The 15891-nt window shown below is 42.2% G+C and overlaps 1 protein-coding gene across 1 annotated transcript; it reads right to left on the reverse strand.

Moving 5' to 3' along the window:
• Nucleotides 1-96: 96 nt before the first annotated feature.
• On the reverse strand, nucleotides 97-15878 carry EFCAB14 (EF-hand calcium binding domain 14). Its single transcript, XM_064428785.1, has 11 exons — nucleotides 15520-15878; nucleotides 14458-14606; nucleotides 11318-11463; nucleotides 9609-9707; nucleotides 8046-8156; nucleotides 7391-7471; nucleotides 6334-6525; nucleotides 5594-5674; nucleotides 4663-4768; nucleotides 3693-3824; nucleotides 97-2859 (listed from the first exon to the last, which is right to left on the reverse strand). The coding sequence occupies exons 1-11, from the start codon at nucleotides 15693-15695 to the stop codon at nucleotides 2684-2686; spliced, it is 1449 nt and encodes a 482-aa protein (XP_064284855.1). The 5' UTR covers nucleotides 15696-15878; the 3' UTR covers nucleotides 97-2683.
• Nucleotides 15879-15891: the final 13 nt, after the last annotated feature.

A 15891-nucleotide genomic window follows, 5' to 3' on the forward strand; every position in this document is an offset into this window, starting at 1 on the left:
CTCCGCTCCGCTCTCCTCAGCCCGCTCCGCTCTCCCCTCAGCCCGCTCCGTCCTCCTCTCCGTCCCACCTCCCCTGTCAGGAACCGGCCGGAGCCGCACGCTGGAAAGGAGCTTTTATTGAGAGCAAAGCCGCGTTACATGCGGAGCGAACAAGCGCGGTGGGCGCGGCCCCGCTCCCGGCGCAGGTCGGTAACCGCAGGGGAAGGGGCACAGTGGTCACCCAAACCCACAGGTACAGCCCGAAAGCGAACCCAGGAATCGCGGCACAACAGCAGTCTGGCAGGGCAGAGCTCTTTTCCTGTTACAGTTCGCTCTCACAGCGTCATTGCTTTTGATTTCACTCAGATATCGCATTTTTTGCCCAGAGCATCCAGCCGCCCCTCTGGTACCCCACCAGCAGCTGCACGAGTTAGGGCAGGGAGGGGATGCGTGTTTCCTTACTAAGCACTCGTTTAGTAAACAAAGGAGTGTTTATTTACTGCACTCACGACTTTTCATTGCACTGTGAGTAAACACGGGAAAGAACCTTGCCCACAGCTGGCACCAGGGCTTTGGGAAGCGTGCGGGATGGAGAGCAGTGGCGTAGCAGAAACCGCACTGGGATGGGACCGGTGCGCCCAGGCTGCAGCACAGAACGGACCACTGTACTTAGGGATGCTCGGATTTTGTCTAATTGACAGCACAAGCCCATCCTACAAGTGACCACAGCAATTAGCCATCGACTGTGCCCTCGACATGCAAGTTAAGCAGCAGCCCTGGGCAGCTGTGTCCCAGCAGTGACCAGCTGAGCTCCCTGGGCACAGGCAGTGAACAGCAACATCAGGTCTAGCTGCCATTTTCACCACTGAAAAGCCTTCTAAAAATAAAGCAGACTGCAACAAAACAAAAGACTAAAAGATTCACAAGGCGGTACTATAATCTTTTAAATTTCAAGGTAAAGTTAAATTTCATACAAATAAACTTCCAAAAATATTTTGCAAACTCTGGCATATGGCTATGATACAGTATGTACAAATAAAATATCAGAATGGTTACATTTTATTGCTTTTTTTTCTTTATTTGGTTAAGGATTTATACAGTAATGTATAAAAGGGTATGGGAAGTGGAAAGAAGCAAGTGTTGGCTTCTTGTCCTCTCTGAAACCAAGGTTGGTTGGTTTTGTTTTGTTTTTAAATACGGCGTTTTCAAATGTCACATCAAAAGCATTTTGGTACTGGGTGGCATCTGCATTACCCAAACAGGATAGAAGAGCAACAGTGAAAGAAGCCTAGGAAATGGGTAACAGGGCTCCAATTTGTACATTCCTTTGCTGATTCATACTTCCAAAATACAATTATTGATAAAACATCCAGTCTAAAGTTATATAAAAGTCAACAATTATGAAATGACTTCCTCATAAGCTGATGTTTCAGCGAGGTGGGCAATTCCAACTCACTAATCATGCAAAAAACTCTTAACAAGATCAGTGATATTTGTGAGCAAAATCACCCAACTTGGCCCTGATCTGGCCTGTAAGAGAGAAACCCCTCTGCAAAAATATTTTTTCTATGTTCTGCGTTTAGATCCACTGCTATGTACAGATCTTTAAGTTCCTCTAGTAAGGAAACCTCACTCACAAACCATGTGTCAGTACAGAATGATGATGGGATTGCACATGCCTACACAGCTTTTGACATCTTTCTGTTGGCAAGGAGACAAAAAATAAAGGTACCAAGAAGGGATCACAATAGCCAGGAAAGAGCTCACAAATGTTCTCTGGGCCCTCCCACCTGCTCACACTCCTGGAGTGTACCAGAGCACTGCTGAGATATGAACTGCTCAGGTGCTGCTCAGCAGGCTGCACTCTAGGCTTTTACCTCTTAAGCATCTATTAAAGCTATTAAATATGTTCATTTAAAAAAATAAATAGACAGGCTCATCTCACAAAATATAATCTGAATGCAACACAGCAAAGCCTAAACAACGCTGAAGTGAAAACTCGAAGCACTCGGCAAGTTAATTGCTCCTGGAGGCTCATGATATAAAAACACTTTCAACTCTTCCCTTCAAAAATACATCCTGCTATAGATGGGCATGACTTACCCCTCCTGCTCTCCTCTGATTGAGGCCAAATTTATTCACGGATATAGTTAGTAAAAATCAGAAATTTAGCTGAATCTCTTGAACCTCATTCCAGGCTCAGTCTCTCATTATAAACAGCTTACTACCAACACAGCCCCTGACACAACTTGTCCTTAAATATGCATAATTTACTCTATCTCAAATATTTACAAGCAGAAGCAGCCCATCTTCACAAGACAGATTTTCCTTCTGCTCTACATAAAGTGCAGCTCTCTAATTTAAGGCAAATTTCAGTGAAATATAAAACCATAGTTTTATTTTAGTATGTACACATTTTAAATTATAAGCAATAACTCCCTTGAAAAGGAAATAGAGAGGAAAATGTTTCCAAGTTTGGGAATTTTCTGGATTTTAAAGTCCCAATATTATGTCCTACTGACATATAAATTTGTAAATTTCTTTTCAATAAATGCAACTGAAAAAAAAGAGGTGGCAATGTGTACAGTAATTTAGCTCCAAAGATCAGTAAAACACTGGGAAAGTGCAGCCATAGTTTTTCATGTCCTGTAGCTTCCTTTAGCTACAGTAACATCCACCAATATCACATTTCTAAACATATACCCTATACACCTAATGCTAATCTCAGTTCTTTTAGTGTGTATTTCTCATCTCCATCTGTGTCAAACTCCTTAAAGCTCTGTGATTCTTGGGCTGTGGAGCCAAACAGCTTTTGAAGGTCTTTGTAAGAGAGTTTTCCATCAGCATCCACAGGTGCTTTTTCAAACAGTTTCTGAAGATCTGCAAAGAGAACAAGGACTGAGAAACAGCTCCTCTAAGCACCCAGGAATATCCCAGAAGCTGCTTTCCCAGTTTTACAGCACTGCCTCTTGGCACCCAGTAATTACATACAGCATCCCTGAGTGAGGAGTTTGCCTCCTATGTTGTCATAAGCTGCTGGTAACAGTTTAGGAGAAAAAAGCACGAACATTTCTGGATTAAATTACACTAAATCTGAAGAAAGTAATCCCTATTTCTGGCTACAGCTAACAGCCCATTTTACAACCACTAACTGCATACAGATGCAGTTATCCCCCACAAAAGCAAGCTCTGAATGACTGTTGCTATACCAACAGGACAGATGATATAAAGGGGAAAGTGTCTATTCACTTCCTGATGCAAAGAGTTGCCCTTTCAGGAGCTGAAGAGACTGAACAGCAAGATCCAGAAACCATTCATCTGACCAGGCAGTGTTCTCTTGGAAAAAAAAAAAGAATACAGAACAGAAAAAAGCCCCAGAACATGCACACTCATAGCTACTTCTTTTTCCTTCAGCATGTTAATTCTGCCCTTGACTTTTCTCCCAGTCTCTGGGGCACTCAATGCAATACTTTGGTACTCAAAACAATTATAATTCACTAATAATGCACACTCCCACTTAAATATCACTTTCTTTTCTTTGACATGCTTTTCTTTCAGTTTTTTTCTTAATTGGTTTAAAAAAAAAAACCAAAAAACTTTTGTCCTCAAGCTTTTAAAATTGACCTTACACCTCCCAGAATGTTTATCCTTATCCTCTCCTAAACATTTACATGAAATACTCAGAAGAAAAGGTCAGCCTAAAGAGGACATACCTTCAATGCTGGAAATTCCTGGTAAGGACAGATGGCTCAGCTGCCCATTTCTCTCTGTGTTGTCACCAGCTGACCTTGAAGCCACCCTTGAAAGGTCTGTGGGCTTCGCTGTAGTACTCTGACTACTTTCAACTGTTACAAAACAATTTATATTAGTCTCACTGATTCCACAGAACTACAGCTATCAAAACCAAACAAAAATCCAATAAAACTGATTGATTTTTTTTTTAATCACAGTAGCTCTATGGGATAAGAATATTTCAGAATGTAGCAATACTGTAGCTGCAATATTTCCAACTGTAGCAGTGTTGCCTCTTTTTACTCTAATAGAAAGAACAGTTTTGGAACAGTCATACAGCTTTAATCTTCCATTCTGTACTAGGAGGTGTGTATTTATAAACTCCCATACAAAAAATGACTTGGGAGTGTTTCCCCTCCCTGAGGGTGGTGAAGAAGCTTCATTAAGCAAATTACATCTGCTCACCTGGGCTGCTTCCACCTTATCAACACCAATATTCCCCAACAACAAGGTATGAGTTTCCAAGCACCTGCTTGGAATGAACAAGCAGCACAGTTCTATTGTCATGAAGTATTTAAAAATCTGATGTTCAGCAGAAGTGCAGAACTGAAGTCAGCAGAGGCAGAAACCTTTCCTCTCTGTTACACTTACATTTTGAAAAAGCAAAACCAGATGTTACTGGGTATAAAGTTCTACAGTTAATCACTGCCTGCCTTCAAATACCAGCTACTGATCCATGTGAATCCTTCCATACACATTTTAAGTCACCTTCAAACTTTTGGAATCATACACAGTTTTCTGTTTTAGCAACATTCATTTCCTACCACTTTAGCGAAAAAAGCCTTCATCAAAATCTTAAGGAACAGTCTAATTATCCACCTTAATTAGTTACTCTTTGAATTACACAGGGAATCTCCAGGTTCATGGATTACTGTTACAGGACATTCTTACCATTCTTTGATGCCTCAATAGGTCTGTCATTTTCTGACTTGATAGCACTGATCAACTGAAGAGTCTCTTTTAGTTTTGATACCTGAGGATCTCTAGTTCCTGCTTCCTGCATATGTAAAAAAAAAAAAAAAATCTTAACATGCACCCCTTCAGAAGATGTAGAAGGCCAGAAAAGGTAGTAATTAAAAATCTGTCAGCACTTCTGACTGAGTTTGGAGTATCCAGGCTGAACAAGTTTAAAATTATAAACAAGATTTTAAAACAATAAACAATCTACAGGAAGATACAATTAATAAATTCACATGGTCTGCAGGAAAACAACAGAATCAGTACCTCAACCTGAAAAACAGGCAATTATTTTGCATACACTCATTTCAAAAGAATCTGATGTTTACTTTCTGTATTTCCTACAGAAAAGAGCAAGACACTGGAAAGCTACAATATAAAACAGTCAAGCACACTGGGAGTGAACCCTTATACATTAACTAAACTGCTTCATTGCTTCAAAGGTTTGTCTGCAGTAGTGAATAACTTTGTGCAGGAGCCACTGCATCTCTGCTGAAGTAAAACACCCAGATTTTTTAATCTGCAGCTCCCTTACTCTATTCATTGGTACACTCCCAAGGACAGGTTGAGTTCACATCAGTATAAGCCCAGAACTGATAGTGCAGTCTGTTCACTCACCCACCTTCTTGCAGCAGATGGAAACTGAACTCAGCAGCATCCCCTCCTGTCCCCAGCCCCATTTGGCCATTCAGTTACACTCACTCCAGCCAGTGATGGACCTTTACTGAGAGAGGCTTTCAGCAAGTCCCTCACTCCATCAGTGCCTCTTTGCAGACCTTTGCTCAATTCAGGTCCATTTAAAACATCTTTAGAAAAACAATTACATGCTCTAATAATCAGTGTAATTTGTATTTCCTGACTTTACCTTCAGTTCTTTATTTGACTGAGTTTCACCATCTAGTTGATCTTCATTTTCCATTTTTGGAGAGGTAGTTGCATTATTCCCCTAGAGAAAAAAAACAGAGCAGAGTTTATTCATGTGCTTTTTATTGTCTACAACAGTTTCTTTCCTTCAAATTTGGCAGACATTAAACAGAGATAAACCACGGCAGAAACATTATAGAATAAACATGAAGTCATAAAAATGGACTATTTAATTTACCACAGCAACGTCAGCATGTGCCTTTATTGTTAAACATACGGAACATGTTCTCACAGACTTACCCCCCGTGGCAAACAGAAAACACTGGAAGAACTGATGAACTTATTTAGAAGGTTTTTTTTTTTTAGAATTTAACCACTGTTGAACAAATGCAGAGTCCCACTTAGCACCTCGGTGGGTCTTAAGAGATCTGTGCCAGAGTGATTCCTAAAACATAGCTCAGTTTGTGAATCCTGCCTCATAAAACAACCACCCAGCTCTTAAATGTCACAGTGTTTTGGACACTTTCCTGTAGATACTGCAGGAAAGAAATTAAATACTGCTTCTGAGACACTCTTAATGCTGGTTATCTGATGAGGAACAAACTGAAGCCTTTTATAAATGAACTCCCAAGTATCTCAAGTTTCACTCTGACATTTTCTTGAGTTAGCTCTGAAAAGCTGTATCTGCAGTATAAGGGAAGTAGAAGCCTGAGGAGATACCCTGAGCCATCAAACTCTCACCAGAATGGTGGATGAGTTCTCTCTTTTGTCTGGATTTTTCACAACCAGGGGAGAGTTCTCCAACAGCGTCACTTTCCGGCTGAGGTTGCCAATGGCTGAATCCACATTTAGAAGCTTGATGTCATTCAGCTTTTGGTACACCACCACAGTATTATTTAGCTGCTCCAAAGCTGCATGCAGTGCCTGGCTTTCCTGAAATATAAACAGAGCACGTGTCAGTTTACCCAACCTCTGCAGCAACTCCTGCTATTAACAACACAACTGACCCAGTTTAACTGGGCAGACTTCGGGCTGGCTCTCCACTGACACCACTGAAAACATCCAACTGGGAGCTTCCAGAAAGTTATTCTAACTTTCTAAAAGTTTGAAACTGAGAGTCTTCCCCAGGGCTAACCTCTTTGTTGCTAATATAATCACTTCAGCTGTGCAGTGAACACAGAAAGCCTACTCATCTCATTTTCCAGGTCAAGCTTTGTAAGCACAACAATGATTTTTCCCAAGAAAGCATGTACTGGACATATTTACAGGATTCATTTTTGAGGAAGATATTGACTGTATTAAATGTAACTAAGTGCAGTCATTCTGTTCAACCCATTCAGCTAAACACCTACACATTAAACTTTTTTTTTTTTGGTTGTTGAATTACTGTTTTCCACACCTCATTACAGTGAGAGTGACTCAGTACATGCCACTCCCAAGTTTGCTCAGATTAGCAAGTACCTGCCATAAAATCCACTCCACTAAAAACCTTTAACTTACTTCCATTTACTTTAGCAAAGCACACCTATAATTTGTCAGATATTGGTTTCACTGGTTTTCTACTCACTCAGCCAGAACACAAAACAACCCCTCTCTCAGACCAGGGCAATTTCCTGTTTGCACGTACACAGGAACAAACTAGAGCAAAATTATCTTATTATTTGCTTTAAAGCATGCTACCTACATTTTCCTGATAAACAAACATGTTTTTTGCATACTACAGTACTGCAAAACACACGGGTAAGTTACATATCCATGACACTTGTACCAAAATTCCTTATGCAAGGGAGAAAAATACCTTTTTGCAGTATTCTGTCTGATTTCCCTCAGTCCTTGGCACAACAGTGGAGGGAAGTGAAGGCAGCTGTTTTAATTCCTTCTAAGGAAAGAAGTAGAAAATTGTGTTACAAAATCCCTGTGAATAAGTGTTTAATAACTGGCAGACTGTAGCTAAGGATGTTTTGTTACAAGTACAGTCACTCAGGTCTGCTGTGCACGCAGTATCTAAACTAGGCTAATAGTTTTCTCTTTCAAACACATAAGGTCCAAATTTATTTTCATTAAACCCTCCTAATTAACTCTTCTCCATTTAATGAAGTATTATGATACACATTTCACTGCTACCATACCACTGCCATATCTGCAATGTTTTTAGAGCACCCACTGACTGAATCAAGCTTTATTATATGTCTAATTTAGATTTTATCTGCAAGAATCCTTGTATTGCAATTTAGCTGAAAAACTGTAACTATTGGTTGAGTTTGTTAATCCCAAGTGAGAGGTCAGGATAAATACAGTGAGTAGTTTCTGCTGAAGACAGTCAGTAATTTCATCTTTATATAGGCTCTCAATTCAACCAACAAACTGTATCAGTATTCTGACATCCCCAAACTTCAAGCATTTCTTTAACTTGCTTCATATCAGGCAGTGTTAAGACAGTGCATTTTTCTTACCACATCATTCTGGAGTATTTCTATGGATTTCTTGTATTCCTCAATAGCTGTCTGTATATTTTCAACATCATGAGCCACACTGGTAAGGGTGCTACCTATGTTGGCTACAGTCTGCAATAAAAGAGATGACAGAAATCTCAGCCTTCCCCAAACTACACTGTCCCAAAGTACCAATCAGCTAAAAACAATGTTTTGTTAGTGAAACTGCAGGCAGATTGCCACAAAATTTCAAGACACATGAGTTTGAAGAATTTCAAGGTTTTTTTTTCCCTCAAAACTGCAAACTACACCAAATGCAACCTGTGCCCTGGAGGATCTCAGGACACCTTCAGCACCAGGAACAAAAGCCACTGCACAAGAGGAATTCCCTCAGTAATCCTTCAGGATTTTAACACCAGCAGGCATCCTTACTTCTAGTAATAGTACCTACAAGGAAAAAAGGCTCAAGAAAACCAAATCCCACATAAGAAAGGCAATCTTGTCATAGGATCACTTAGGCTGGCAAGGACCTCTAAGGCTGAGTCCAGCTGTTAACTCAGCAATGCCAAGTCCACCACTAATCCATGTCCCCAAGCTCCTCTCCACATCCTTTAAATACCTTCAGGGATGGCAACTGCAGTAGCTCCCTGAGCAGCCTGCTCCACTGCTTGACACACCATTCAGTGAAAAAAATTTCCTGTAATCCAATCTAAACCTCCACTGGCACAGGTTTAGGCTATTTCCTCTTGTCTTATCACTTGTCACTTGAGAGAACAGCCTGACCCCCCACCTGATAACAACAGCCCTTCAGACTTGCTTCTGACCAGGACACAGTGAAAATCCAGCCTGCTTGTAGCAGCAAGTAAGGAGCTTAGGAAACAGCTTTGTACTCCTCCCAGAGAAAGAAATCCTGGCAGCCCCATCAGCCACACCACACTCACTGCTTTGCGTATCATTATCTTGTTAATTATACATTAATTTTATAGGGATAGGAAATGAGGTGTGGCAACCCATAATGCCACAAAGACTGGACTAACATTAGGTGTTAGCCCAACACAAATGTGTATTGCTAAATAAACAGAACTGCCATGGAATAACCAGGCATGTTTCACAAAGCCATTATTTTAACCTAAACAAACAGGACAGTTCTTTGGTAAAGAATGCTCAGTAAGGCACACAGTAAGATATCATATTAACAGAAAACAATACATTTCATTTTCCAATTAAAAAAGCTAAACAGGCCACCTATTTGCATGCAGTTATGAAACTTTATCCAAGTGTCTTACATGATATTAAGATTAGCAACTTGAAAGAAAGCAAGCAGAGAGATCAGCTCCAAGGTACACATGGACAGCACAATACAAACAAATGCATCTCCAAAAGGGATAAACAAAGCCTTTAATTTTTTTACCTACCACACATTATCATAGGACCATACAATTTATGAAGTCAAATTTCAAAGACAAGAGAAGCAAATATTCCTTGCAGCTCAGGTAGCTGCTGCTGTCAGTGCTGTGCCCAAGAGCCCAGCTGCAGCTTCACACACAGAACACATTTAGTGCTAGCCACATTGACAGTACTTACCTTCTGAAGTTTCTCTACTGTGAGAGGAAGAGAAATCAGGTCAGCAGCAGATTTTATGTTGTTTTTGAGATGATTTACTGTTGAGGTCAATAGTGATATCTAAAACCAAAAAGGAGTACTGAGAATTAGGCAACACAATCCTGATTCTGATCTCCTCCAATACTGATGGCTTAATGTGTAACATTAAAACATAAGGCAATACAAAATTATACATGTACACACAAAAACCACCCCTGTCTCTAGCTTAGAAATCCTGCCTAGGCTACATAAAAACTTGCTTTTTTTCAAGAATATTTTTAATTTAACTATTTTTTAAAACCAAATGAAGGCCACAGAAAACCCTCCTTTTCAGTAAGGTACCCTCTGACAGTTTTACATTCATTCTCTTACAGAGAGAGGCTGTTGCCCAAGAAAGACTTAAAAAAATATGCAAGAAGTCTTCATGTGGAGGAAACCATCACCCACTTTTGTATTTAGCAACAAAACTTGTCTGGCAAAACCCAGCAAAGCCATGCAACCTCTCCAGCTGAGTGATGGGCAAAGTTGCACCTATCATCCAAACCCTCTGCTACATCCATGGAACAGAGACTAAAATTCACTTTCTTCTGGTTAAAAAACAAAGTTGTTTTGCAAGTTGAGGAAAAGATCCTCATTTTACATCAGGTCAATGTAAACCAGCTGGCATGCAGACTCGCTAGCTCACAGCTGTGAACACCAGCTGAGATTATTCCCAGCAGCACATCCCAACAATTCACAGATAAAAACAACAGCAAGAAAATTTTGATCCCCTGAAGATTTGGCTCAGAGTGTAACCAGACCCTGAAGTAACCTGAGGGCGTGCAAGAACCACGTGCAAGTATCTTTAACAGCCAGGTGCAGATAAGAGCATTTTAAGTCTCAGGAAGAGCCTGAATAACTAAAATAGCTAAAACAGTGAGATGCTAAAGAAAGCAAATCAAATTTTCAGATGTGCCCCAGTAAGCACTTAACCACCACAAGGGACTGAAGAAAAATCAATCTAAGCAGGCACCTCAGTACTCTAACAAATTAAACCAGAGCACCTGGGTCAAGAAGAGTTCCTCATACATACCTCCTAATACCATTCACTGAGCAGCTCTGACCTTTTAGCCTCCAGGGCAGAAATCTCAGTAAAAGCCTTGCTGGATGTTTCATTTGCAGTGTGAGTTAACAGAGCAGCTGAGCAAAGAGCTCTCTGCTAAGTGGCTTAGCTCTAGCCCCATCAACAGAGCCAAGATTTACACCAGCTCAGAGGCTGAGTGTCTGCTAGCAGGTTTTATATTCACAGGAACCAGACCTTAGTTTGTAGCAACAGGAGCTTGCTCTGAGTCAGGTAACTCTTTTCCACACTTAAAAAACATTCTCAGAAATTTGAAATGTCATATCTCTCATCATAAACATCACAACTATTTGGCAGGAAAATTAAGAATTGCACAGTTCTCGGGTTCTTTTAAATTCTGCCTGAACTGCCTCCAGTTATGCAATTTCTCCTCTTATGATCAGTTTCCAGCCCAGCTGGATGCTCAAGCTGTTTTTTGCTTGTTTATAATGAGGTTTATACTCTATTTGAACTTTAAAAATACAAGCTATTTATATGGCCACAGAAGTCCTCAGATAAGATTAATTTCCATTAAAAAGAACTGAATGGATATTTTATTATTTTTCAAAACCAAGGACTGATTCCCTCTCACCTGTTTATTGATCTCCGTGATATTTATCCAAATTTTACTCAGCCCCAGTTCTCCAGTCTCAATTTGTTCCAGCTGCTTTTGGTTCTGCACCAAATCTTCATTCAGTTTGGGAATTTCTTGGAATGATGTCTTTTGATTAGATTCCACTAAAAAAATGAAAAAATAATTAAAAGCAAATCAAAACAAAAATCCAGGTAAACAACGCTAAAAGGCATAAAACAAATTACAAACAGCAACATCTACAACAGTAAAAGAAGGCAATAACAGTTTCTACATACAGATTTATCGCCAGTCTGGATTCAGTGTTTGCTCAGAATGACAGCTCTTTTTTGTTTTAAGAGTACCAATATCTGCAGAGAGAACCCAGAGAGACTGTACTAAATTTAACACTTTGCATAGTCCTGTCATTCTGGCAAACCTCAGCAGGTCTTTATTTAGTGCAGTTATTTTGCATTACCTCCACAGGGGAACATGAAATAGTAATGGGCCTGTGAATAAAGAGCTGCCAACAGTCCCAGGGCAAAGGAGGCAGGTGAAAGGAACCTCAGTGCCCTTTTCAAGCCTGCAGAGGGGCTGCTGACAATGAAGTGAATTCCAAGGAGATTAATGTAATTAGTTGCTCCGTGTGACAGAAAGACAACTGAAAAAACATAATGTATAAGCTTATGCACTAATGCCTGTTGGTAAACAAATCAATAAACAAGGTGCTTGGAAATTAAGTCAGTTATTACTGTAATAAATACTACAGGAAGGGGGAAACATGCAGCTCAAAGCAATTCTAGTGAGCCTCAGAAATGCAGCTCTTCCAGATCTGCAGTGACTAAGCTGTTTAGCTGTGCTGTGAGGCAATCCTAAGTCCCTAGGTCTGAGAAACAAATAAGCAAAGGTTTTGAGATGAAGATGACAGAGTTCTCCAAAATCAGCTACCCTGTAAGGCAGCACTGGAAGGCTCCACAACAATGAGCCCTCGTTCAGAGCAGACTGCCAAGAGCAGTGGGGCCTGTGTGATGTGGAGCTGGCACATCCCAGAACAAACTTCCACGTGTGACCCATCCAGTCAAAAGGAGAAGCCCAAACACATAAAACTGGAAAGCTGTGCATATTCAGAAACCCACCTCACTTCTCTTTAAGCAAGTTCTAAAAATACTTCCTAGGTGCAAAGAAATCTGCACTGGATCACCCAAGGTCCAAATGCTTCTGGGCAGGTAAGATGTTGAAAGGTGTACTTTAGCCAAAACAGACTGAGAACTAATTTCTGCATTTGATACAAGCAGCTCACACTAGATCTCACATTTTCACAGGCTTTTGTAGACAAATTATTTTCCATTTTGTCACTCACTGTGAACAGTGGGACTCCACTTGAAGAGTTTTTTGGAGCACTAGGAAGGTTAAATGCCCCGTGCTCTTACCATCATTGCTGACAATGAAGGGAACACTACATGACTTCCTCCTATTCCAAAGATACTTGATGCAAAGACGTCTTGTTCATAAAAAGCACTCATCCCATGCTCACTTTGTGCAAAGCATGGCAGAACATACCAAATACTGTCACAAACACCTGCTCTTATGAGGAAAAAAGTCTGGATGAAGATTCAGAGAAAGATTTCTTTTCCAAACTTGCTGTATGACAGATAGGTCACCTGCCTTTGTTTCTCTGTTCACCCACACATTTCACCAAGGCAAAATGTTACCTTTGAAAACCAGGCTGTTCTTGCTGCCTGCTTTTTTGTTGTGGTATTTAAATGCTGTGCCTCATTATGAGGCTCCCATCCAACTCCTAGGCATGGTATTATGATGGTAAGGAAATCTGACACATTTATCACCAGGCAATGCATTTAAAGCACAGCTTTTCTATCAGATCTATTAAGAGGAAAACAGGGCCATCTGTAATTGCCAAGCAGGGAGAACAGCTGCTTTAACAAAGAGCTCTGTGTTGAACAGGAATGATGAAACTTAACTACACCAAAGCCAACAAATGCTGTCCTCTTGCAAAACTTTTGCCATCAGCACACCCTTAAAGGGGAGGAGTACACGAAGAGGAGCAGTTCCTGACCCAGAACACAGAAACAGCCACTGCTGGGAACACTCCCTGCCACAAAACAGCACCTGGAACTGAAGGTATCCTCCAGAACTGGTGGACAGCAACTACAGCTAACTTCTAGAGTTCACTATCAGTTAACACAAAAGCACACCTATCAGCAATTCTCTCACACCCAGCCAGCCTGCTCCACCTTGGCAGACAACTCCCACCTCACATGCCTGAACAGGAACACCTCAACACCAACACCAAGAATTCCTACGTGCACTTCCTCAATGCCTCCTTTGTCACAACCAAGACAACACCTTTGCTTACCTTTTTCAATCTACACAGGATTTCAAACACTACTAACATAAGGCACCAGAACAGATCTTGTGCCCAGAGGTGAGGTACAGAGAGCCAAGAGCATACCTTACATGCACATATCACCATTTGTTCTACCTCAGCCTACAGAAGTTATTATACTGAAAATCTTGGCACGGGAATCTTGACATGGACGGACAAAATCTGAGCTTTACAAGTAAAACACTTCATCTTGACTCCACACTTCCAAGTATTAAACATATTAACTCCAAACCACACGTAGCCCAACGTAAAATTTGAACAAGAACAGGTCAGTGCAAGGAAAATAAACATTCAGAGGATACAGAGAGAAAATATAGTACAACATTCAGGCAACATTCAAATTGCAATAGCAAGTATCAGAGGTTTTAAAAGAGTTCAAGACAAGACCATAATTATTTTTTTTTTTTCAGAATTATCTAGACTGCTTTGACAGGTCTGATCAGAACTTTTTAACAGGGTCTTTCTTTGGAAGAGAGCACTCTGAAGACCAAAGTCAGGAATTTTAGAAATGTATATACAAGCAACTACAGGCCCACCCAGTCCACTGTCTCCGCTCCTCAGAAGATACAGAGCAGGCAAGAATATCTAGCATTCACCTTAGATTCACCAAGTCTCTGTGTTCTTGGCTGAGAGCACTCCTCAATTCAGACGTTATTTGTCTGCTCAGTATTTTCAGACTTGGACTGAGCAGGCAAGCAACAAAAACTCTTCATGCTGCCCAAAGAAAATGTGAAACAGTAGTTACATTCATACTTACTAGTTCGAAACTTCTCCTTTATTGCATCCAAATCCTCCTTGAGAGCCACCTGCATCCAGACTAAGCCAACACACGCGACCACACAAGCAGCGAGAATGACAAACGCACACAAAGGGTAACAGAACCTGCAGCATCGCAGGTAGTCTCCCCTGCAGAAAACAAAGTAACAGCTTGTGAATACACAGCAGCCCCTGGAAAAGTGTTACTTTAAATGCTATTCTAGCAAAGTAAGGGACAGCATTGTAACAGCACACATTTTGGCTGACAAGGGCTAACAAAGAGTATTTTCAGGAATAAATAAGGCTATAAAGTCAGGTTAGGGCTGTTACTCTCTATTCAGTTTATCCTCAGTAGGCATGTCTTAACGTATTTAAAAGCAGCTGTCAGGTTTCCTTTACTAAAATATCCTGCTCTGCTGACATAAACTTATGTCAGGCACATCTCCTCGACAGCTTGAAAAACACGCTCCAAGACAAGGTATTACCATAATGTTACAGACAAGTACTTCTAGAGCGTTCTGAATTGTGAAAGCCCAGGTTTCCCTGAGACATGCCTACCTTCAGGTATGCACAGAGGCCCACTATTAATGCTGTTACTTAACCGAAAAGCTTATTTACTGGCAAAAGCACAGCAGGTCCCCGAGAGCCCCAGCGCTGTGCCGGCTCGCAGGACGGTGCCACGCTGAGCACGCACACGCGGGCAGCTGCGCCCAGCATCTCCAGCAGCTGCCCCCAAGTTCATTCCACAAAAAACTTGTGCTGCGTGGAGCACAAAACAGAAAAAAAATAATAAAAAGCCAGATGAGGGTCTAGTGCGAGCTGCCCCTGGCTGGGGGTTGGAAGTAGGTGATCTTTAAGGTCTTTTACAATTCAAGCCACACTGCGACCCGATGATACTTTTATCGACCTGCGGGGTCGGACACGCTCATGCAGCTCCGCGTGTCCCCTGGCAGCCCCCAGCCCCTTTCAGCCCCGGCAGCGAACCCGACCGGCTGAAGGCAGCGCAGCCCCCCGCGGGCCGGGGCAGGACCGCCCGAGCAGGGCCCGCATTCCCGGCACTCACTTTCCGCAGCGGCCCCGCGCCCCTGCGAACTCGTCCTCCTCGGAGCTGGACTCGGAGTCGGAGGCGGGCGGCTCGGTGCGCAGCAGCCGGTGGCCCGAGCCCTTCTTGGCGGGCTTCTTCCTGCGGCCGTCGGCGGCCAGGCCGATGAGGGCGTTCAGCTCCTTCCGCTTCTTCATCCTCTTGTGGGGCGGCGGCGCGGCCGGCGGCTGGCTCCCGCCCGCCTCCTCCTCCTTCTCCTCGGCCGCCGCCGCCGCCAGCGCGCCCCGGCTCGCCAGCCTGCGGCCCGGCGGCGGCTACAGGCGCTCCGCGGGGCCGCGGCTGTTGCTCCCCGGCCGGCCCCGCGGCGGCTCGCCCGGCCCCGCGGCCGCCGCC

Source organism: Passer domesticus, chromosome 7, assembly GCF_036417665.1.
Source record: "Passer domesticus isolate bPasDom1 chromosome 7, bPasDom1.hap1, whole genome shotgun sequence".
Classification (NCBI taxonomy): domain Eukaryota; kingdom Metazoa; phylum Chordata; class Aves; order Passeriformes; family Passeridae; genus Passer; species Passer domesticus.